This window comes from Pteronotus mesoamericanus, unplaced genomic scaffold (assembly GCF_021234165.1).
Source record: "Pteronotus mesoamericanus isolate MK-2021 breed Mesoamerican mustached bat unplaced genomic scaffold, CSHL_Meso_final scaffold_651, whole genome shotgun sequence".
In the NCBI taxonomy this organism is placed as follows: Eukaryota; Metazoa; Chordata; class Mammalia; order Chiroptera; family Mormoopidae; genus Pteronotus; species Pteronotus mesoamericanus.
The window spans coordinates 20,185,482-20,211,526 of record NW_026555325.1 but is presented as its reverse complement, the minus strand read 5'-3'; the positions used below and the strand labels follow the sequence as shown (position 1 = coordinate 20,211,526).

Below are 26,045 nucleotides of genomic sequence, written 5' to 3'. Positions count from 1 at the left end.
ATATTCAGCAACTGACATGATTTGATCAATTACTAATCAACAAGATACTGGTCTAAGACCAATCCTCGGTTACTGGTTATAGAGAGATCAAGAGGGTCCCAGGTGAGATGTAATGGAAATGGTAGGCACTCAGGGAAGGACTTAGAACAATGGACTTTTATCAATAATAGTGAAAATATTTCAATATTTTAGTACACAGTGTGTTTGTAATAGTATATAGTTGCTTACTATCAACTATGTATATAGGCAAATGAGAATACGTTCAGAGAAGAATTAAGATACCCAGTACAGTGTTAGATGAGGAAGAGCTAAAGGAACCAGAGACATTTACCCCAGAGAAGTGGGGAAAGGAGGTGGTCCTGAAAGCTGTCTTCGAATATCTGAAAAACTGTTAGATGGAAAACAGACTAGACTTGTTCTGCATGTCTCTAAAAGGTTCAATCAAGAACAACCAATCTGTATAATATAAAGGAAAGTTAAGAAAGTAAATCCTATGAGTTCTCATTGAAAAAGAAAATATTACTTCCTTTTTTTTTAATTTTCTTTTGGTCGTATTTACACGAGAAAATGGATCTTAGTTGAACCTACTGTGGTAGTTATTTCACAATATATGTAAATCAAACCATCATGCCATAAACCTTAAATCGACCCAGTGACGGGTGGAGGTTAGGAAACATAATGTCGCCTATGAGACTGTGTACCAGAATCACCCAGAGTTTTCTTCATAATGCATATTCTGTGCCTCAAGAAAATCATAATATCTGGAGATGTGGTCTAGAAACCTGTGTTTTCTTTTCTTCTCTTTTTTTTAGTTTTCAATCAAGCTTTTAATGAAAAGATCATAAAAGAACAGTTTCTCACCATTGTACATTAAGACTGCACATTTCTGAATGAAGAGATAGGTTGTCTGTGAATTGGTTTTCTCTGACACTTGAGGGCTGCGAATTTGTAGCTATGACCTGAATTCGTCCAAACTCTCAAGGGAAATGAATGCAATGTGATTGACAGCAGCAGTGGCCAGTACAGGAGTGCGGTCACAATGTCCCTCCCCCTTTATGGGAAGGACATAAAATAGGACATGACCCCTATTCCAGTTCCAATGAAACAAAGCAGCTATAACCCATCCTTCCCCCACCCCCTCAAGGTATTTATGAAGGTATTTATTAAGTACCCAATCTGAGGTCCTTCAAGGGGAGAGGGGGAAAACAAGTCATGGGTAGGTTACAGAGAGGCTCCCCTCAGCACCTGGCCCCACAGGGCCCTGCCAAGTGGAGAATCCTCCCCTTCACTAGAAACCTGTGTTTCAGTGAGGTACCAAGAAGATTCTAGGCCAACTAAAGTTTAAAGACACCTGAGTAATGCAAGTAAAAGCCCACTTTTGCTTATCATAACAATAGGTTCATCTCTAGAGCATATATTTATTGGACACCAGCCACTGAGGTCTCTGGAGAGGATCATATTTAACCCTCAAAGTGTCCTTGGAAAGTGGGTTCTCTCATGATTTCAGTTTCTCAGGTCAGGAACTATGGCTTTCATGGGTTCAATGATTTGCCCAAGATCTGGTGGTGAGGGGCACACTGACGGGTGGGATGAGGTCTACCTGGCCAGAATCTTGGTATTTCTAAACAGGTCAAACGAGCCACATCCTGTCTGAGCACATACTTTTTTGCTGAGGATTTTTGTTGTGACAAGCCTCTAAATTAGTCAGGGCTGATGTAGAAACCCTTCTACATAAAGAGTATATTAGCAAGTGGCCCTGGCTGGTGTGGCTCAGTGGATAGAGTGCTAGCCTGCAAATCAAGAAGTCACTGGTTCAGTTCCAGGTCAGGGCACTTGCCTGGGTTGCGGGCCAGATCCTCAGTTGGGGAGTGCTAGTGGCAACCACACATTGATGTTTCTCTCCCTCTCTTTCTCCCTCCCTTCCTCTCTCTCTTAAAGTAAGTAAATAAAATATTATTTTTAAAAGAGTATATTAGCAATTGTATATGAATATTCTACTGAGAGGGTCTCTCTGGAGGGTGGGTGAAGAACAGAACACTGAGAACAGTCTTCTGTGGGGCCATTTATTTTTCAAACTTATAGTCTGCCTGTCTGCCAGTAGGTGGCATCTTCTATATCCATACCACAATCCTACACTGTAGAAAAGAAAGCACACTTCTCTCCTGAATCCCTAATATTTAATTTAAATAGATTTATAAAGGAAGGATGAAAAATGGGTCAGGTGTATGTTCAAATGAATTTTATGGTCACATTCTAATGCCAGAAACTTCTGTTGTCAACTCAAATAATATATATACAGCACAGAGCACAAATTAGGTGCTGTGCTAGTCTCTACAAAAGTGCAAAAATGAATCACACAAAATTTGCAAGGAAGGGACCAACAATATATTGATAAATAGCTTTATTGCTATAGCTCAGCTCTCACTGTGTGTCAGACACTGTGCCGGTTGATTTATATATATATTTTTGTGCTTCTATAAAAACTTCTATAAGATAGGCATTCTCCACATGCTCTAAGCTCCTGAAAATTGAATAATTTGTCCAAGTTCATGTAGCTTTTCAGTGGCAGGACAGAGATTTAAATCAGGTTCTTTTAATTACAACATAAGCTTTTCTGGTAATTAGGTAAGACAATTGCCTACATAATGCAAAGCAACATGAAAACAACATAAACTGCTAAGGGGCTCAAAGAAAAGTACACATAGAGCCTTGGGGTCAAAGTGTCATACAATACTATGTAGTAGATATAATATTTGCGATAGGGCTTGGTGCATCGCTCTGCTTTCGTAGAGAGAGTGAAGAGAATGCTAGGTGACGGCGGGGGGAGGCAGGTGTTACAGACATAGGGGGAAGAAAAAGCTAACACATGGACATAGAAAATTATTTTGGGTAATATGGAACCGTTCTCTGTGGCAAGTCTAAAAAAAAAGAACTGGGCGCTTTGGGTGATAAACCTGAAAAGTAGCTGGATCATATTATAAGGGGTTTGTACTTAATACAACAACAGTGGAGCAATGGACAAAACCTGAGTGTGTGTGTGTGTGTGTGTGTGTGTGTAGGAGATCATGGCAAGTCTTTTAAAAATTATTTTTTTTCTTTGAACATTTACTATGGCCATATAATATACTATAGGATTTATAATATTACCTCAATTTGGGAGTGGGGAACAGAGGACTGGAGGCTGGAGATAGGAGACCAGTTTGAAGACTGTTCCAATGGCCTAGACAAACAACTCTGAGAGGCTGAATTTACTTTATTGTGTGGATCCCACTGAGTGAGTGTGCTGCTCTTCTCCCCACATTTCTCTGATTTGCACGACTCCTGAAGTACATCTCCTGTCTGGCTTCAAGTTCTTGGGCATGAGTAAGCTAATCAATAAATAGAGCTTTAAAGTAATTTCTCTCCTCATCTAAAGGTCAGGAGTGCAGCTGTCCAATATTCCTTTTTTGGATTCAATAGGAAGGCTTTACGAGAGATTCTAATATGTCTGCAGATTTATTTCCCTCCCAGAAAGCATGTGAATTTTTCCTGCTTTCCCTCAGTCAAAGTTTATAGAGCTAACTTATCAGAAACATCTTAGGAGGAATTGAGTTTGCTCATGGTCACAACACTCTCACCTTCTTACAAAATCAGAGAGGTCTTGTTTTTAATTTGTTCCTTAAGGAAAAATGTGTTTAATTACTTTGTTGTGTTTCTTCACTGAAAAGCATGTTGCCTTAAATTCTTAGTGACATTCAAAATAGTTTAGGAAGGAGGCTACTGACAGTGATATTACTTCCTCTCAACTCTACTTCCCCAGGAGGATTATAAAATGTTTTCAAACTACCAAAGAGTATGTGCACATACACAGTTCAAAATTCTCTTTCGGTGGTTTTATAAATACCTGCACAAATTCCACTTTTTCTAGCTAACACTTACAGAGTCTCTGTGAACAGAGAAACCATTCTTTCCATGGAAAGGTATTAAGAAAAATCCCACTTTAAGTAAGTCAGAATTATAATTGCTTGGCTTAAAGCTCTAGAGAGCCTAGACCCTTGGGGGCACTCTTCTGTGTCTACTCTCAAAATAGGACAAAAAGAAGGAGACTATTTTATTTTGTGGGGCTTCTCACTTGCTTACCTGTGCAATTGCTCTGCAATGGTCTCATACATGATTCATTCTCTACTGTGTGGAATCACGTGAGAGAGGGATCTGTGGGTCAAGGTCTACAGAGTCACCGTTCTCTCATACACTTTTAGGGTCAGTTTCCACCAAGTCAATGCACTGGGGTGTTTGTAGCGGCCATAGGCTGGTGCTCACATGCAAATCCCAATCCAAGGGAAGGAAGATGGAGCCATGGTACTCTCTCAAAATGTGTATTATTAGATGAAACAGATGCCATCATTGTATACAGTGACCTCCTAAAACAAGTCATTCTAAAGTATGACATTATTGAAGGTTTCCTGGGGACAACAGGAAGGGGTAGGACTGAAGCCACATTAGATCTAAACTCCAATATGTGCACTGCTCAGGAGCGGGCATGTCACAGTCCCCACATGGCTTTTACTGAGTAAAAAAGAATTTTTCAGTTCTCTGAGTTCACCTGTCTCAGAAGTAATTTCAGAGTTTGACTTGTTATTAAAAAATCCATGCATATGTAGATGAGATATGCCCTGTTTTTTCAGGAGACTTTCCTTCTTAAGTAATTATAAAATAGTATACACTCTTCACGGAAGGGCAATAAGAAGCAGTGAAAACTCCTTCATCCCTGATTGTGAAGCTGACCGTCATTGCTCTAAACCCTCCCCTTGAGTCTTGATTTAGACTATTTCTGACTGAAGACTGAATGTTAGGGGATTTGGTAGGAAAGTATCTGGATGCTGGAGTGTTCATAATTTTCTTACAGTTTTTTGTAACCTGCTACAAACTTCAGTCAAACTTGAAGTATCAGAAAGGTGAAAGAAAGGAAAATACAGCCTCATTATGGGAGGAATTTTTGGCCGGGAAGAAGCAATTCAAGATAGTTGAGTATTAAAAATACTTCACAAATGGTTGAAAGAGCTGAATTTTCTGTCCCTAGCCAGTCAATGAAAACCAAGCCAGAGAATCACGAAACTTAGTGTATGAGTTTACTATTACTGCGATGACAAATCACTACAAATTTAATGACTTAAACAGTACAAATTAATTTTTTCAGTTCTGGAGGTTTGAAGTCTAAAATCAAGACATTGGCAAGGCTGTATTCCATTCAGATGCTTCAAGCGAGAATTTGTTCTCCTGCCTCTTCCAGCTTTTACAAGCCGACTGCGTGCCTTAGCTCTTGGTGCCTTCCTCGCGTCACTCCGGCCTCTTGCTGTGCTGTCACGACTCACACTGCTCTCTTTAACCTTGCGTCCCCTTTGTCGGGACCCGTGTGATTATTACATGGGAATCAATCTGATAATCCAAGATAATCTCATTTTAAGATTTTTGTTTCAATCATATGTGCAAAATCCCTTTCATCATGTAAGGGAACATTCACAGGCTATGGGGATTAGGGTTTGGCTGCCTTTGGGCCGGTCATCATTCAGGCTAACACAGTCAGCTGGAGATATTATGGGACTTAAGAAAAGACTGGATTCTCAAGTCCATACTTCCTAACACTCACCTTCCTTGTAATAAAGAGAGAAAGGTTATGTGTGACATTCTTTTAAATTTTTGGATCCACATACGTATGAAGCCAACTCTGCAATGAAAACAGGCCTTGCCCAGGGTCACAGAACAGCAGAACTGTGATTTCACTCCAGGTTATCTGACACTTGAGTCCATCCTCTAGACCACTACAGGGGTCACTGATGATGATGTTCATTTGCCCTCTGTTTGAAGGGGCCTCTTAATTCTTGGTTAGTGCTATCCCTCCGCGTCCCCCACCTCTGCTCGTCTGGGCCATAGGGACTTACACTGGCTCCTGTCAGAGTTATACTCTCCACTAATCGTCACCAAATTACCAGCCTGTTTCTTTCACTGCTTTTCTTGATGTGTTGTGACTCACTGGATTCTAGGACCACAAACAGGTACACCTTTCCTGGTATCTAAGAAAGGCTTTGTTTCTGGAGAAATGATTGACAACTTCCCCCCATCCAACATATGCACATGCACACAAATGTAACTCACCTCTAAGTCTGAAAAGCACGCCAAATTTTCAAATTCTGTTACATTAAATTCTTAAAACTTATGTGCTATTCATGAATTTCACTATTGGCTTTTTGGGAGATACAGCCCTTTACTTTTATATGTTATGCCACCTAAATGACAGCTATTGCTTCATACTAGGCATATATATAAACACAAGGCACTAAGAGCATAAGGCAATCAACTTAATTTATACTGGGAGGAAGGCAGTTATTTTTTTTCAACTAAAATATATGGATACTGATTGATTTCAATGTGTTATGACATTTTATATTTTTGTCTTTTCAATTTGTAATGTTAATCCCTTAAGTGAACCATTTCAGGTTATCCAACTCCTCAGGGACATTCAGAGTTGCACACTTCCTTGAGGCGTTACTCTATTTCCTGCAGAAGATTCTGTGGATTATTGTGGGATTTTGAGCTGAAAGTTTGCATATGGTACCCCTCAGGTTCAGAGAGGTGCTGAAAGTCCAAAGTGGTGACGTTATATCTGTCAACCTCACTAGTCTAAACTACATTTGCCAGAATTCCCTTTTCTTGGTGTTTCCAGAGAAAGAAAGGTGGGCTAAAAGGGTCGTTCTTGGGTGAGAGGAGGCGGGCAGAGAGGAAGCAGAAGCTGTTTCATAGCTCACACACGCTGTTGCTGACCTATCTGTGCACAGCCTGCACTGGGCCTGCAAGTGCCCTGCCTTCCCCTGAGCCTTCTTTTGGCTTCTCGGGGTCTTTGGTCATTACAAGGGCACAGCTTCTCCTGGAAGACTCCGAAACCTCCAAGGTCAGAAGCAGTGAGAACTAACCCACCTTTTAGTTGGTCCTTGGGTGTTCCCACTTGTTCCTGTATCTCTAGCTTGATCTTGCCCAACGTATCCATTTTCCCTGTGTACTTCCTGCCCTTTAGACTTTAAGCTCTGACACCATACTTGACAACGGACTTACAGAGACAACTTAAGCAGCAGCCATTACAATTGTGTAATATCAAATCCCTTCGGAGACATAGAACTATTAGTGGTTTTACCTTTCTGTGTCAACCCTGATTGATACAATAACCCTGTCTCAATTATGTAAATATATGCTTGTATAAACATTGGCTCCAAGCTGCCAGGATAAAAAAAAAAACTGACCTTTTAAATATATTTCTTGTTTTTAATTCAGTGTTCATTGGCTGTATAACTATAACATTCACTTGTGTCTTGACTTTTCACGTATTATTAAAGGTCAGAAGCTTATGACTTCTCCTCAAATCTTGTTTCTGGACCTAATATAGCCTCAATATTAATCATTTGGAGTCTGACAAATGGAATGTTGATATTTACATACTTTTTTTTTTGAGACTTTACATTCTCACGTGAAGATCCTATCATTATCATGTTTTGTTATAGACTTGATAATTGTTACATTTATGTGATGCCCTTCACTATTAATTATAACTAGACAAACATTCAGTAAATCATCTACAAAAGTCATGCTTCATGCAGTGGAGATTATGCAATGGTGTTTGAATTAAGAATCAGTGCAAATTCTAACATACTTTGTAGGTAATAGGCTATTACAAAGGGTGACAACTTACCTCTTTGTGGATAAAATGCCTTATGTTTTATTTTTTTGTTGGGTAGACTCATCTTGGTGCTAAATGTATCTTGTGGGACTCATGGACAAAACCAAAGGGGAAGAGCTGAGGGAGGGAAGGAGGGAGGGGGCAAGGGAAAGTGGTGGGGGGGAGGCAGAGACAAATGTATTTGAAAAAATAAATTAAAATAAAATTTAAAAATATGTATCTTGTGTTGCCAACTACTTCTAGGAAAAATAATACATGTTGCAAACCAGTCCCCTGACCCCCATTATTCTGCAGGACAGCATAGCATCCCTGCTTGATATAGAGGGGAACACACTGCTTAGCTGATGTTACTGAAACTATGGATCATTTTCCTATTTTTCAAAATATCAAATAATTCTAATGCCAGGAGAAAATGTTAAAACATGGCATGAAAAACAAGATACCTTAAAAAATTAAATTCCCATAAAAACTAAGCCAGAGATATAAATTGCAGGTTGGTATAAGGTCATAGAAATCTAGGGGTGGGAGAGATAAACTAAACCTCTATACTCTGCTCTGTGCTGAAATTGAAGTGGTTGGCAGTCTCCAGGGAAATGAAAATGCTTGGAGACAGGTCTCTAAGGCTAATGTGAGCATTTCTCTGTTTTTATGTTTATTGCTGGGCATTGGGTAGACCTGGTATCACTTCCTGTCCTTAAGGTTCTCACAACCTAGTATTCCTGGCTTTGGTGTTGATTTCTGCATTTTTCCATCTAACCCCTGCAACATTTTCTTTTTCCTTTGGATCCTGGGCTGTTTTCACTCCAAGTCAGTGGGACGGACTGACCCGGCCCTCAAGCTTCAGATTCTGCTCTTTGAATCAATCCTGTTCTTCCTGGTGATAGGAAACTCCCTGGCCCTCCCAGCACTGTCCTCAGCATCTGGGGCATCTATTTTGGGAAGAGCTTGCTGCCGCCCCCCTCAGACACTCTGCTGCTTTTTCCCAGTCACAACGACTTCTGCGACATCTTGCTGCCAATGTGGTTAATTCATCCAGCTGGAGCCCACTGGGACTTACGGCCAAAGGAAACCTCGGCACCCAGGTCAGCGATGGCACCAGGCTTGATCTATGCTGCCAGCTCTCGTTGGTAGTCTTTCTAGCTGTATGACCTTGAACAAGTTCCTTAATCTCTCTCTGCTCCACTTTTCTAGTCTGTTAAAGGGGATAATAATAGTACCTACTTTACAGGGCTTTTATAAAGATCAAATGTGTTACTATTTTTGAAGGAATTTAACACAGAGTAAATTCTGTATAAGTGTTTGTCAAACAAATTAAGAACCAACAAATGAAGGGTAACAAACTGCCACCCCAGCCAAAATATGTCTCTTTGGCAGAAGGATTACATTGAGTTAATTATTTTTGAGAAATAGCAGACACTGGAGAAGTTCTGAAAACAAAGCCGGGGATTGAGGAACACTCCTCTTTTGTGGGGGAAATGGACATTTATAAAGAAAATCTCTATAAGTGTGTCTCCTTCTCTGTACCAGCAAAAGAAGGATACCCCTAAACCGCAAGAGAATCTAATCAGCTGGAAAGGCATAAGCAGCTGCATAATAAAACTGGCCCTTGTCTACTATGCTTTTCCTGGTAATCCCTCACAACTGCCCCCACCCTGCTCCTAAAACCTTTCTTTCTTTTGTCTTTAGTTGAAAGTGATATTTAAGTTGGTAGTATCTTGGGCATCTCAGGGAGTTACTTGGTTTCCCTGGGTATCTCCTATGTATATGTGAAGTACACATGTTAATAAACTTCTGTTCCTTTTTTCTCTTGTTTATCTGTATTTTATTACAGAGCCTCAGCCAAGAGCTCAGAGGAGTAGAGTGAAAATTATTTTTCCTCTCCTCCACAAACAAGTAATTAGTATGTTGGGTAGAGAAGAGCTCATGGTGACAAGGGAGAAAGATGGGGCAATGTCATGTATTTGTCATTCTTGACATAGACTTTAATGAGCTCAGCCCTAGATACAATTTTAAAGGTGATAAATTTACAATTACTATCCAACCTTTCTTCTGCTTTTTAGAAAATAACTGAAATGTATTCTCTTGGGAGGAAAATGTATTCATTTATTTAAATATATATATATATATATACAGATATATGTGTGTGTATATATACATATATATATATATACACATATATATATATATATAAAATTGAGTACCTACCTACTTCAAGGCAGATGTTACATGGTAGGGACATGTGTAATAAAATTAAACATGATTCCTGCCCAGACAAAGCTTCAATTCTAGTTGGTGAAGGAGACATTAGAGATAATTGTGCCATCACTAGTTTAATAACAACTGTGAAGAGTACTTTGAATGACAAAGATAATGCATACGGGAGTTCTGTCTTAATTGTGCGGGTCAGGAAAAGTGTTATTAAAAAATGTTATTTCAGCCTCATAGCTGAGACTTAAAGGACCTGGTTAAGACAGGGGTTTGGCTTTGAGGAAGAGAGGGCTTTCCGAGGTGGGGGCTGGGTTTGGGAGAGGCAGCACAGCAAAGAATCTGGGATCATTTTGCAGTCCATGAGATCCAAGAAAGAAAAAGAATTGATGTCTTCTTGAAAAAGGAAGGTGTGGTAGTGGCAGTTGTTTTACATAATCACCCGTTTCCCCTAAGGGCAGACTATGTTGGTGCTAAATAATTTTACCAGCATCATGCAATATCAGTAGGGAGAATGTTTCTGATTGAGGGAGGAAAAACTTCATGGAAGAAATCATATTAAAGTTTTAAAGGGTGAGTTGAGCTTCAATAGATATCAATAAACTAAAGGATAAGGAGCTATAGGCCAAGTGAATTACTATAAAATTGTAACAATTTTGGTATTAGCAAGGTGGCAGAACATTTTTGTTTGTTTTTTCTTAGGTACTTTCTTTGGGCTCCTGAAAGCATATCAGGGAATCTGCTACTAGGACCACTTATAATAAAGTTGTCTTGTTTACAGGTTTTTGATAAGCTGTCTTATTCTTGAATCAATAAGAAATGATGCCATTGTTCCCTACAAAATAGCTGAGGTTTTACTTGAACAAAATCTGTTTGGAAATGTTAAGCTGGTTACACAGAACTAATACGCCTCAAGGTGGTCATTCTCTCTGGATTAAAGCTGAGGAACAATGGTGGCTCCTGTTACAAGGAAAATGACAAAGGACCATTGTGAAGAGGGACAAAAATCTCTGTTCCCAGAGAGGGGCTGACAAGCTGAAAGTTCCCCTCTACACACCAACACAAAAGCCTGATTGCCTCCGATTGTTTGTTTATGTAAATCAAAGGGCAGCCTTTAATTCTGCCAGTGGGACTGCTGAGCCACAAAGAAAGTGGCGGTTGGCCCGATTCGTGGGCTGGTGGCAAATCTGACAAATCCTGTTGCTTTTGTTCCAAGCTCCATCTGAGCACCTGTAGAAAAAAGAAGTTTGTTATTATGCACTAAAGTGAATATTCCTGGAGTAGGAGTTGGAACCATAAGACTTGAAGGCAAGAGAACGTATCATCAAGGATCTGTTTACCCAGTTTCCTCAAAGCTCTCTCTTAGTCGGACTCAGCTGTACATCATGACAGATGTTCCAGTGACATTCAGTCAGGTGGAGTGTAATGGGGATATACCACCTGAAAACGGTAAACCACCGATCACTGAAGCCAGTGAGGAAGCCAGTGATGTGGGTAGCACCCCACCATACTACAGGATAGAACCCAGTCTTGAGGATTTACTCACAGAAGGAAATCAGGAGAAAAGTGAAAAACTTCAAGGGAAGAGAATGCTTAACTGGTCGATGGATGAGAAGATCCTGAAAGGTAAAACATTTTCCTTCTCTTCAATCTTGATTTGATTTGATTTGTAAACTCTTTTGCGTTTACTTCCAGGGCTCTTTTGATAAACTTCCAGGACAGAAATAAGCTGTACATCCTCCTGCTCCTGTCCCGGCCTGAATGTGGCCCCTTTTCCAATGGGGTTGCATAGCATGAGGACTAAATCTCTGCTGTGGGTCAAGTCCAGACTTATGCATTGAGAGCTCCGTGACCCCGGACAACTCTCCTAGCCTCCTAAAGACTTCGTTTTCTCAGTAGAAGGCAGAAGAATAGTGCCGATATTTGTTGGGTTGTTGTGAGGATTACACAGTGTCGGTTAAATGTTATTTACTATTATGTATTGTTATTTACTACTATTATGGACGGCCACATTATTATTTGAGCAAAGAGAACTCAGAATTTCAAGTTTCCCTTCTAAATATACCCTAAAATGTCTTAATCATGGTTAAATAACTTAGATATTAAAGGGAGATTATCATTATGTTTACAAATAAAAGGAACCAATGAAAAAATGAAGTAAAAGAATAGTTATTTTAAGTGATCACAATGAAAAATCAAAGAATCTCCCTAGCTAGAGTCTAAATTGATAACACATTTAACCTTGAACTACTTAAATATTACAATATTAATCTTTGTGTTTTTTTCAGAAAAACCAGAAGAGAATCTGTTTGTTGTTCATAAGGCCATCACAGATCTTTCTCTTGAAGAAACAAGTGTTGATGAAATGACATTCAGAGAAGGTAAGAGGAATCTACCTGCACTTTGTATGCAGCGTGTGTCTGACTGGATATGGATGACAGGTTTGGCATGGGAGGCTGCAGGAGTGTGGTGTTGAGAATGTAATCTAGGCAATGCCTTTCAAACCTCAGAGCTGCTACAGGGGAATAAGGGAATCTTCATTATCTGTGGGTTCCACCTTAGAAAGTATTCTAGAAGCTTCAACACTGAAACTGCATGGACTGGTATAACTGATTGGCACATTCTCACCTGACAATACATAGGTCTCTTAATAAGCTAGTCCACCAAATCAACCTTTCTTTTTGATTTAGTGTCTCCACATCTGCACCGGGCACCTTGTGAAATGTAAATGTTTACTCTAAAAGTTTACCATTGACATACAGTTTAAAATAACCTTATAAATTTATTTGATTTATAAGAAAATTCCAGGCCTCTTCTCTAAGCACAAAATGGTTACCTAATTCTTGTTAAGGAAATCTACCAGGTGATAAAGTAATTTTAATTGTGTTTTTCAGAAAATGGGAGAATAAAAAGAACATTGATTTTTAAGTGACTATATTTCAAATAAACTCAAGAGACTAGGAGATATACAATCTTTTAGACTTCTCTCCTAAGGAAACACCTACATTCAAGCAATTTCCAAATACAGCAAAGGATAAAAATCAATTAATTATTTATATCCTCTCATGTAACCATAAATGTCTTATTTAAAAATTGAAGTCAACTTGTTAGACCTAAGCAATTTAGTTCAGCTAGAACCTTAATGGGAAAAATATTGTAGATATTATTGCGTGAACTATTGGAATATCACATAAAAAGTAGATACCAAGGAAGATATAAATGTGATTGGCAGCTTCCTAGGTTTGTCCACTTTGTCTGGACACTTGTCAGAGTCTCTGCTGACCACATGCAGTGGTCCACTGTGTGGATGCTTAAGGAAGAATGTAGTAAGCCACAGGTGTTGTCCAGCCTTACATTATCACAGATAATCTATCAGCCTCAAGCCCCTATGAAATGAGCTAACACTCTGCCCTAGTCTTTCTGCTTCCAATTAGTTCTTAAAGGCAGGGATCACAATCTTCTTCCTAGTGCCCTTTTCAAATTTCTGATCAGAAGTCCAATGGAGACAACAGCTTCTTTTTTAAAGGACCTTTCATTTTCATCAAATACAAAACAAAAGCAGTCTAGATTTTTAAAGTAGCAGATCTCAGTGTGAATTTTCCCTTGATTTGATCCTTTTGTGTTTGGTGGAACATATGTTTTTGCTATAAGCTAGAGGTTTGACCCTTTTGTTGTCTTTTATTTTTACAATGGCAAACAGCTATAAAGTGTTCAAAGAGAATACTCCTGGGTCAAGAAATAAAAAAGATGCTAAAAATACTGAGGAAAACCTATAATTTAAATTCAAAAAGTAATTTCACGCATGACAACTCTATGCCTGAGTCATGAATGTGAGCAAAAAGAACAGTTTCTGTGGTTCTTGTAGAAAAGAAGAAAACAAAACAAAGTTCAAGATGATAGCAAACATTCTAATGCATATATATTTATAGTGTAAAGAACATGACTGGGCACCTGGGTACAACTAGTCAGAAGTGATAATCTGTCTTTTAATTCTGTTTTTCTAAGTTTACAATTTGATTTCCTATAGTTGATAAAAAAATAAAAAGAGAATGAAAAATTTTTGATGGAAATGTGAACATCTTGCAGTGAAAATAGAAAATTGTGGAAGGGAATGGCAAAGAGAAACCTCATCTCTCACTTGAGTTAAAAACTCATAAAGTGTGAAAGGGAATAGTGAATCCAGGCCTGACAAGGGGCTCTACCCGGGCAATGTTGCCGAGTCGTGCACGTTATAGACTGAAGTTTCCCACACAAGCCCTCTAGGGGTTTGAAAGCTCAGAGAACTACCTTTACTCTCTTATAATTAATTCTTTTTTGCACTCACGATAAACATTGTTGAGAATATCCTCGTATGATCTGTTTGTAAAGTGAAGTTTGCAATGAATAAAGCTTTTTAAAAGTCATGACATGGTACCAAACAACTTGAATTAATTATCTGTGATCAGGGACATGTCTAAAATAATAGGGTAATCTAACACTATGTAGATATGACATCAACATTATTTTTAAGTCATGGTTTTCTAGGAATTTATGGAATTTAAAGTGTGTGTGCTTTGGTGGGTTTGGTGCTTCAGTTAGCTTCAGCTCATGACTTCTGCCCACCTGCGGTCCTCTGTTCTTCCTTCCACACCTGGTACTTTAGGACAATTCTGAGAGGCATGGCGGCAAGTACTAAATGTGCTACTGTGAGCCTGACCAGATGTGGGCAGTCATTGTCTTTACTATTGGAAGAAATCCATTTATTCCCTTGTGAGGTATTTTTCACTTTCCTTGAAGAATGTGTGTGTGGTCTGTGTATATAAGATATAAGTTCAAATATTTATTTTATCTCTTCACATCCCATCTCGGCAGGCTCAACAAAATTTTTAGAAGTTTGTCTCAGGGAGTACCGGTTTCCCTCAATACAGTAGTCCATAACAACAACAAAAAGTCCATAGTCAAATAAAGTTAAGTTGTCAGCTTTCCTGGAAATTTACAATGTTCATTAGCATGGCTCAGATAAATTCTGAAGAAGCTTACTTAACTGTATTTAATTCAGTGTTTTCCAAACTAATTGGATGATATAGATCACTTTATTGTATGAAATATAATCCACAACATAATATTTCATAAAAAATATGTGGGGAAATGATTGTCCAGAAATATAATTTGGAGAATAACATCTGAGTATTTTGGAACCTCTGCACATTTCAATTACCAATTAATTTTGCTACAGGGCTTCAGTGGGAAAAGATTTCTCTGCATCGCAATAACCGGGAAGTAAGTGGACAAAAAGAAAGAATTGTTGAACAGCCTCTAGAAGAAAGAGAAGATGAGGGTAGGAAGAACAAAGCTTACCAGGCAACTGAAATTGAATGGCTGGGATTTCGAAAACCTCACCAAGTTGATGTGGTGCGTGAGGAGGAGCAAGAGGTTTGGGATGAAGAAATTAACAATGAAGACGATGATGAAGATGAAGTTCGAGTGATAGAATTCAAGAAGAAAAATGAAGAGGGTTCTCACTTAACAGAAGAAGGTGATCCAAGTGAGGACTCCCCACTGAGCAGCTCCAGCTCCCAACCTGTGACACCTGATGAGCAGCCAGCTTTTGGAAAGAAGGGTGATATTTCCAGAAATGCTTATTCAAGATACAATACAATATCCTATCGGAAAATCAGGAAGGGGAATACCAAGCAGAGAATTGATGAATTTGAGTCTATGATGCATTTATAAACTAACTGGATCTGAGAAGTTCTCAGGCCCACTAATGCAAAAGCTAATTCTATATTCCTGAGATGCATCATTGTATGTCTTATTTCACTTATCCCCTGTAAAGATGTGGAAACTCACTTTCTGTTTTTCTGTAGAGTTATGTGGAAATAACCCTAGACAAAATTCAGTATGGTAACTTCAAATCAGAAAGCTTTACATTTGTTTGTGGACATTTGCTTTTTAAAACTTCACTTACATAGCATTACAGGATAAGCCCTAAACAGCCAGAACCCTGGGGAATCTCACATAATTTGGCTTTAAAAGGAGGAGTGCTGGGAAATGTAGTCATTAAATGGAGAGACCTATTTGAAATGATTCTTATATTTCTTTCGGGGTCTTTCTTCCTGTACCTTGAGGCTGAATGAAAGTCTGTTGTTAACTCTTTCTTAACTTTTAAACATTATTTTATAGATTCTGGCAATAAACTTCTCAAAATACTTTGCCTTCCTTGTTATCTTCAAAAAAGATTTGAAGTGGTTTCCTAGGTATCCACAGAGTAAAAACCCTGTATGGGCCTTCTTCCTCAGTGTTACCATTCACTGAATTTTCTCACTAGAGGAGCTGAGCAATTGTTAGGAGAATTCTAACTAAATGTTGCCTTTATGCTCTCAGGATGAATTAAATCCATTGTGAGGTAGACACAGGGAGGGGCTAGAAAATTGGTGGCCAACAGACTAGTTATATTGGAAAATTTTATTTCTGTGACAGAAAATAAAATCTTGTCTAGAAAAGTTAGTGTCATTAAAAATGAAAAAGAGCTTTAGCACATTTTAAGGAAAATACCCCCCTTATTATCACGCTTTCCCTTATTAATAATGTCAGAATAATTTTCTTTCCTAAGAAACTCAACACAACACTAGTCATAACTGTACTAGTTACTATGAAAATGGAAGTAATTATCTTAGAATATTCTCAAAGTAGAGTGTGAGCATGTATTTTTAGTGAGAAAGCTTTGATGGTTGTTGGGAATATATAATTTACTGGACCTCAGCCCAAATCGAAATGCTTAAAATTGCACTGACGGAGTTTAATGAAGCCAGTGTGTCAAATAATGCATTGAATATTTATGAAAATTGAGAGTCTATATTTATATAGATTTCTTAGATAGTTTCATAATTTTTTATTTCAGGCTCCATATATATTATCCTGTACTTTCAGTCACTGCAGATAAAGATATTTTTTGGCCCTGCAAATAAAAAGACAATTCCTTATTGTCTGAATATAATACAGTCTTCATTGTACTATTCAATCCTTTGTTTACTTCTTTTTTATTTTGTAAAAAAAAACACAAAAAAACCTTGGTTTAGCTCTTCTTAGATTATTGCTTATTTATGTGTAACAAATCCCACACATTTTAATGGAAATTTCTTTAATTCTTCTTCGTCATATATTTCCATAGTATCACATACTATTATTTAGCTTTTACAAGACTCAGTTTTCAATTAAGATTGCAGTGTCCCTTCTACTCTTTCAAAGAAATACTTTGTGACTTGATCATATAAAAGTCCTACCATCCTTCCTTAATCTGTTAACCTGTAGATTTCATTTTTGTCAAGGCAAGTTTTCAGAATAAAGCTAGGAAAATCTCGTCTTTATTGATAAACTTAAGTAGAAAATTGATGTATTAGCACAGTTTCCTGTTTATTTAGAGCCTCTAAACCTAGACAACCTATTTTATTTTCTGGATTACTGATGACCCCTACAATTTTCTCCTTAAATTCAAAGCTCTATATTGTGTTATCTGTCATAAAACAGGACCATATTGTTAATCTACCATCAACAGAGCTTGAATTTTAAATTATTCCAGGGGAGGTAGTTGTATGGTGGTGGACTATGGCCATGTGGTATGGACAAACAACTAGCTCTTCTGGGGCATGCAGATAGATAGATAGATAGATAGATAGATAGATAGATAGATAGATAGATAGTAACCCTAGCCTTTTTTGCTTTGTGTTCTTTAACCAGATGATTAACCAATCATGAAAGATTTTGTCAACATATACTTTTTCAGGGTATATTCTATGAATAAATACTTAATGTTGATGGATAAGACAATGTAGTTGCAAAGAGACTGTAACTATTCTTTGGCATTGCCCTATGCTGTTGTTGTACACTAAGGCCACGTAGTTAAGTGACTATAAGTAACATGACATTGATGGGTGGCTGTTTGACTCTTTGTAACCTAGGAAAGACAAGGCTCTGGGTCAGATTGCATGAGGGATATTATCATATTTGAAACTCATGTGGGACATATAGAATATAAATTGATAACTACGCAGCAAAGTTTACCACTTGTGTGAGTCAAGGTTCATGGTTGGAAGAAGGATGACTCTGGTACCTGAAGGAGGGAGAATTAATTTATTGTGAGAATGCTGATATTTCTTACATGATTTTTTTATTTTCCTTAGTTGCTGGGTGAACAGGAATTAATAGTTCTCTTTCTTTGTCAATTTAAAATTTACCTTTAATATAATGCTAACTTTGATGACACAGAATATGTCAGAACCTATCTATCTAGTAACAAATAAATTGAAGAATTTCTGTGTCTGACTTTCTCTCAATAAAACTTTGTGGCCTTATTTTCGGTGTCTAGATTTTATTTTCTTTAGCTGCCCTTTAAAATTGAGCAAGAACACTTGCATATCAGCAACAATTAGTATGATCAATAAATGCTGCTTCAGAAAGCAAGAGAACACATTATTTTAATTCATTTGCATTATTTGTATTAAAAGGTCTTAAAATGTACATGAAATTGCAAAAAATTTTACAATGGGTAGTATGTAATGTTCATGAAAAGTTTCCATTATTTTTACTAGAACCGAGCTATTGTTTTAGATGTATCTTTACTCCATACTTGAAAAACATATCTTCGTAGTCATCAGGTAATACATGTAAACTATACTGACACTTTTATAGCAATTGTTTCTGCATATTTACATAGGGTAGTACTTTTGGTACACTTTCAAATGGAAAATGGACATTGAAGTTTTTCAAAGTGATAGAAAAAACATTTAAAATAAGTAATAGTAGAGAATAATGGAAAAAGATGAAGCACCAGAGTATCATAAAGAAGGATAACTACTTCTAGAAAGGCAACTACTTCTTCTAAAGTGTGAACTTTCATTGCTCTATAGAAACCAAAGGACTGTAAAAAGTAAGATCAGAAGTTACAACAAACATTTAACAATATTAAAACATCAGGCAGTAACATAATAAATATGAATACCAAAACATGTATGCAGCTCATGAAGAACACAAGGTGACCAAGACACACAATCAACATAAACCCAATGACATAGGTAGAAATCAGCAGCAGAAATCACTCAGATACATGACAAACTGTAAAATCAAATAACAATATCTAGTAATCAACTGCCAGCTAGGGAACTTTTTGGAAATTAACTTGGAAAGTAATTTAAATTTGTATATAGAAAGTTAAAAATCAAATATTACATGTTCAATACCTTATTTATAATAACTGCAGTTGGTCAGAGGCAGAAACATTGGGTACTTAAAAATGTTCAAATCAATTCCAAATTCCTTTATACTCTATAGTTTTAATATGTGTCTCCCATTAACAAATGTTTTAGGTAGTGAAAAACAAAATTCTGTTTTGACCTTTGTCTTCTCTTGTTTTTATGTCCACCTCTTATAGCTAATAGGTATAAAACTAGCAATATTTGGGCAGTTGTTTAAGGAGAAGAATTAAGGTGTGTGTATAATCATAACCTGAATAACAAGCGATTTGAATTTAAAGTTTGATTACTCCTTTCAAGTATGAAAAACAATAACCAGAGTTAACATCAACCTGCACTTTTGTCCAGAAGGCCAGATGCAGAGAAAGCTATGCACTTAACGAGTTAAAAATATCCAAAAATATTTCTTAGTTTTCTTTATTTTTAAGTAGAAACCCTTGGTTTTTACTACCTCTCAATTAAAAGCATAAAATGGAGGCATATATATATATATACACACACACACACACACACACACATATGCATATAAATAAATATATGTGCATATATGTATATTCAAATATACATATATGCACATATATTTACAAAGATTGATATGTTTTGAAGGGTCAAGTACAGACAATCTATGCTTTATTTATATAGATATTTATGACCAATATTCTCAAGCTGGAAAATATTTATCAATCAATTATAAAAAATAGAAAACCTCCATCTTAAAAGAATTTATTTCTTATTTGATGACAACTGTCATCATTAGGAACTCAGCATATTAAAAGTTGCTCTATTTTCAGGAAAATGAGAATTTCATGTGTATTTTTGTAAAACAAAGATTCACATAAATTTGTAAAGAGACCCTAATTGGAGTGGTAATTCTTACTTGACTTATTAGGGTGAAAACAGAGACAGTAAGTTTGCTTAGTGTGATGGTAATTTTTATTTCCTTTCTTTTAGACACAGGCACCACCAATACCTGAAATACCATCTATTAAAACTCATCAGGAGTATATAGCTCTCTACATGGTTTATTCAAAACTGTTCATGAGATGGCTATTTGCCAAAAATAAATATTGTCTACATTAGCTTTGGTTAGTGTTCTTTTTCTCATTGCAGGACACTTTGGCTTGCAGAAATTGTTCAATAATCTATGCAAAAATTGTTGCAAAAGCACTATGATGACAACACAATGAAGGGAAAGTTACAAGTCTTGGTTTGTGTTTTAAATTAAGGGATTCCTCAATTTTTCATTTCCCACCTCTCTTCAGATCTGTCAGATTTTATCAACGTTTGGGGGAAGAAAGGGTTGGTAATATTATTCACAGAGAAGCAATCTCTCTATGTCCACTTCCCCCTCTCCTATTTGTTCCAGGAAATGGAAAAGAATATGTCCAGCATGAAGTCAAGTAGGTATACCACTGTTAAGCATGTGGAGATTGCTATCCTTAAGCCTACACTTCAGTTGTTTAACAGAAAGGGGTGTAACCTCTATTGCCTGTCTGTACAACATCCATGAGAGAAAACAAAGAGGCCCGACTCCACAACTGAGGGATTTTAACTGTGCCCCAATGAGCTGCCTGCTTACTTAGAAAAACAATCATAACAGCATGGTGTCGTGGAAGAGACTCTCTCTTTTTTCTTCTTTATTTAAAATTTTTTTTGATCCACATAGGATAGAAACTGGGTTTTTATCTTGCACAAGCAGGATGATGGGATAATGTTAGACAATCCCTCTTAGCCATCCTCTTGTCTGCATAATGAGGAGAATGAGACCCACTTCACTGAGTTGTGCACGACAGTGAGATGGGGTGCAAACTGTGCCTAGCACGCGGTGCGTACTTAAAGATAATTAGTTCCCACTTTTTTCTCTTTACTCCTTGTCATTTCCTTTTTACCCAGGATATTGGAGACTTCATCTGAGGCATAATTTATTTCTTGTGTCTGAATACAGAAATTAAATTAAAGATGTTAAAACAAATAAAGATGGTACTATCTGGTGTTCTTCAACCCCATTCTCTGGCGTGAGAGCACCATGGAGACCATTCTAAGCCATTCATGAAATCAAGGTTGACTGAGGAAATTGAATTCCTATGTTATAACTATATCTTTGCCCCTCTACAATCCATAAGGTCCTACTAGAAGCAAGGTGTTTGAATATCTAAGATAATATTTCCAAATTAGTGTGGATAAGCTAACAGTGCATTGTGATCATGACCCAGGGTGGTTTTGGCCTGGTGAATGACAGCTGATTGAATGTCAGTAAGCAGAATTGAAGAAACTTGATGCTGGTGATAAAATATGGTTGTCCCAAGAACAGCTGTGCCATCCTTTGTGGGGGGGGGAGAGGGTAGAAGCTTTGGGTAGTTGCTGAAAAAGAGGAAGAAATTGTGCAAACCGAAAGGCTCAGAAGCACTCAGATGGTTTGATAAGTTAGCTTTTTGATCAAATGAGTTCTGTTAAATATTAACAAAACTACACTTGCATGTAAGGTAATGAGATACATAGACATTTTTCTAAGAAGGGCAATAACTTAAGCCAATTGAGAAAAAACTATGAATTTCCCAATAGCACAGCCCCCTAAGGAAAAATTCAGGGCTGATAAGGACCCTAAGGTGTCCCGCCCAAAGGTTTCTTATTAGAAGTACCAGAAGACCTTGAGGCATTTATACCTTTACTATAAGTTTTCTGAAAACAAAATTTAGAGAACAATGCTAAAATATGTTGGTAGTAGACTTCATAGTTAGTCAACACTGTTAAGTTTAGGGTTATAAAATTCTTAACTAGTTATTAATTTTTTGCATCTTACAGTAATTGAACAAATACATGCTAAAAGCCGTTTTTAAAATTCTACTCAAGAACAGCTATGTGATGTGTGAAAACAATCCTTTGTTATATTGACAATAGAGATTCAAATATATCTTTATATAATGCATATGTCAAGGTAAAGCCAGGAAGAACATACACTGACCATCTATAAGAAGGTTTTTTTGAGAAAAAACATTCAAATTTCTTCTGTTCTTATCCAAAGTGACATGTACCTAAAACATAATTCATTTTTTTCTGAACAGAGTTTTAGTTTTTGGTAGACTCGGTTTTTGAATAACAATAGAGCCTTTACACTGGGGGAAAATAACCTTGCAACATTTTTCAGTGACATAAAGAATTTCAAGAAGCACTCAGTATATTCAGTTTGGTCAGCAACTCAATATGACATTTGGCAACCACCTTGTGTTTTATTCCCCTACATGGCTCTGTATGGAAAGAATTATCTCATTTCTAATCATTCTCTTATGTCACCTGCAATGTCAATTATTCAAAAAAAGCATCCCAGATATGATGCAAGGAGCAAAACTCTTTCCCCTTCTGAATCTTGGTTAATGCCCTGCTCTTCTGGAATTAATTGGGAATTAAAAATGAACTTTACATTGGAAAGTAGAACTAAAGATGCTCAGGTTTATCATCAGCTCAACTGAACAAAGCTTTTATACTATTAACAAGCATATAGCATGGTTACCCTCCAGAGACTCAACCCCAGCAAAATGGTTTCTGTATCTCTTTCATAGAAATGCTGTGGAACCAATTTGTTCAGGACAGTGCTCTGGGGCAATGGAATGAACCTAGTCTCTGGAGAGGCATGTTCTAATCCTGATTCTCCCACTAACTGGCCTGGGATTTTCAGATAGGTAATGTGTCTTCAGGGTATCAATTTTCTTACCAAAATGAATGTAAAGGACATCAGGATTTCTAAGATCTCTGATATGCCTATAGTGACATACCTAAGATTGGGAGCTCAGTTTGAATCAAAGGAATACTGTCCCTTTCCCCAGTGTTATCATTAGCTCCACATCTGAGGCTTTATTATCCTCCTCTCTTCATCCAGGTGGCAAATTCTTTATTTTTTTGGCCAAGTCTAAAGCGATATTTCTTACCCCTTTTCCTTAAGATTGCTAACCTCATTCTTTTCCCCTTTCACTGTTTCCTTCACTTTATTTCTTCTTTAAAATCTCTAAAGCACATTTTTAGCATATTCATCCCATAAATGCTGCTAAATTTAAGACAGTAGTTTATATAAAAGAACCTTAATATTTTTTAATGCTCTATTTCTCCTTTGTTTCAACTCCTCTTATTTGGTCCTGCATTAGTGTGTCTAGTAATTAAATGTATTTTGGGTTACTACAATGTGATTTGGTGAAGTCTCTTTTACTTTGCCTTTTTTGTTTCTTTTTTAATATTCACATGAGTCTAGGAAGTTACTAGTATGACCATTTTTAACTTTAGTTTTAAAAGCACAAAATGAACTAAAATAATGTCCACAGCTAGAATTGAGTAAGCACTTGACGCCTTCAATTAAAAAAATTTCCACTGACTCAGCTTGGTCAAAAACATTATGTGGCAATCCAGATCAAAATCCTGCCATGATGGAGCATTATATCAATACTATTTCAAACTTTAAGGTAAACATGCATGCAGTCTGAAGGGATTTTACCAAGGTGACAGCTATGTGTTTATGAGGTCTTCCAGCCATAGAAACACAAGGAATCATTTTCTGATGAAAAAATAGTAAATAAAGAATCAGATTTTCACTGATTTTAACCTACTTCTGAGCCAAAAGAGCTGATTATTATCCAACACAGTCATTATGATTACAATTGTACTTCCCCAAGTGTTTCTGTCTTTATTTCCAGGTACCTGGTGGATTGCGTGGGGAAACTTAAAGGCTGATTTCAGCACAGGGTGAGGATAGCAGGCAATTCAAAAAGGTCTCTAGTGCTGAAGAAGGACTCCAATTCAATGTTGGACTGTTTCCCTGAGTTAACTTTTGGTATCTCAAATATTGTGATTTTTAAAAATTCAAGTGCTATTCATTTTGAAAATTTAAATTACCATGAAGAAATATAGTCACTGAGTTCACTTTCATTTTCACAGCATCTAATGGTTCACTAGATAAAAATATCAGTTCCTCTTCAGTCTTCGAAATACTTTTCAAATTTCCACTTTTGATATGGCTTCTTTGGGTCACAAGCAGCAACTTTCAGGGTCTTCTGAGAAAAATTTCCTTCCAAGCATAGTAACTGATGATAGTTTGCAAAAACAATGTGATTTACCTGGAGAGAAAGGGACCTGGGAATGAGCCACAGACTGAATTTGACAACTGAGGTGTAAAGAAATGGAAACCAATACAAAAAAAAAAAAAATAGGTATTCACATTTTTGATTATTTAGGAATTATCTTGAACTAAATTCATAGCATAAACACAGGCTTTGGGTAGTATTGAATTTCTCACTCAAACTAAGTTCTCACACTTCAAAGTTGAATTTTCTGATCATGTGGCTGATTACTATATTATTTAAAGAAAATAATACCAGATGGCATTTGCTATATTTGTTGGATGATGGCTCCCTCACTGATGGTAGAAAAGAAAAAAAAAACACATACCATGACAAATAGTGAGTTAGTTAATTTCTTAATTAAATCCATGCCTTAGAATGCAAATTTGGAATACAAAGTGCTAGATAAATGATGTATTTAATTCATGAGCTCCCTACCATAATCTCGGAGTATATAATGCCTGATGTCCAGAAAATTCAGATATAATTAGGAGAAAGGTCAAAGGTACTTCTATTATTGCTTAATATTTATTGATATCCGAGAAATGGTTAATAACCTACTTAGAACTTGCTCATGGCTTTATAATTCTTTCCCCCTATCGAATTCCTCAATTATCCAGGACTATGACACAGATAATTTAAAATATGTATGTATATTTTGTAATACTTTTAAAATATCAAACAGAGGTACAATAATAATTTATTTTACCAATGCTCCTACAAAAAATATGTTAGAATAAAATAGACCTCTGGTAAAATCATTTTAAATGCTTTAATCTACTGAAGCATCTGTAATGTAATTGAGATTTAACTTAGATGAGCAAGTATCACCTCTGCACTGACAGGGTGCTCCCTGGACCATCACCAGCATCACCTCGGAGCTGGTTAGAATGTTGAGTCTCAGCCCCGCCGCAGACCCATTGGATCAGAATCCACCTTTTAACAAACTCCCTTGTAGAAATTTGGAAATATGATGCTTGTACCTGCTCAAGGTTTTTGTAAAGGCATTAGACTTGAGCAACATTATTCTGGATTATCTACATTGTTCTGCTGGTGGATTGTAAAGAGGTAACGAAATAACTTGTCCCCAATCCAAAGACACTTGCTGTGAGAACTAGTGGTAGAGAGGTATTCTATTCCCCACATCCTGAAAGCCACCCATGAACTTCTCAACTATGCACTTGTAGGTGGCCATAATCCAGAGCATTTGGGGAGGGCTCACCTAGAGAACAGCTTTTAAAAGCTGACTTATAAATGTATGACTTGAATAATTCACTGGTATGCAGGGTCGAGCTTACTATTACCATCCCTTCTTCCACAAAGCTCCCAACTCCTAATGCTTTCTGAAAGGAAAGAGGTGCTTCTGTCATTCAGTCTTATTTTCCACTTCTTTTGTTTTTTAAGACTTTCATGTCTTGGGGGACTTAAAAGGTTCAGTATGAAAACTACCAAAATACTGAAAAAAGAAGAAAGACAATTTTCAAGATACTCATCTCCATCACATCTAGCGGCATAAAAAGGGGAACCTAAGGCAGAAGGCAGGTATGTAACAGATTACAAGTCATAGGCACAGATAAGGTAGCAGAACAGCTTTCTAATTTCTGCTATGTTAATTAAATCATCTTCTTTACAAATTGGCTTATCGTTTAAGGGGACCGAAATTAGGCCTCATAAAAATCAGCTGGCCCTGCTAGGTGGCTCAATCAATTGGAGCATCATCCCATGCACCAAAAGATTATGGGTTCAATCCCCAATCAGAGCACATGCCTAGGTTTCAGGTTCAATCCCAGAGCGGGTATGGGAGGT

General features: G+C 37.1%; 2 protein-coding genes across 2 annotated transcripts in view; one reads left to right on the top strand and one right to left on the bottom strand.

The window, feature by feature from the left end:
* Positions 1 to 11,079: 11,079 nt before the first annotated feature.
* ERMN (ermin) lies at positions 11,080 to 18,170 on the top strand. The gene is made up of 3 exons (XM_054562726.1): positions 11,080 to 11,536; positions 12,199 to 12,291; positions 15,126 to 18,170. Exons 1-3 carry the CDS (start codon positions 11,296 to 11,298, stop codon positions 15,620 to 15,622), a joined length of 831 nt encoding a protein of 276 aa, XP_054418701.1. The 5' UTR covers positions 11,080 to 11,295; the 3' UTR covers positions 15,623 to 18,170.
* A 5,913-nt stretch (positions 18,171 to 24,083) lies between these two features.
* GALNT5 (polypeptide N-acetylgalactosaminyltransferase 5) overlaps positions 24,084 to 26,045 on the bottom strand; it is a 40,609-nt gene continuing 38,647 nt past the window's right edge. The window contains exon 10 of the mRNA XM_054562385.1: positions 24,084 to 24,236. Within this exon, the coding sequence (XP_054418360.1) occupies positions 24,096 to 24,236 (141 nt within the window). The 3' untranslated portion in view covers positions 24,084 to 24,095. The remainder of the gene's footprint in view (positions 24,237 to 26,045) is intronic.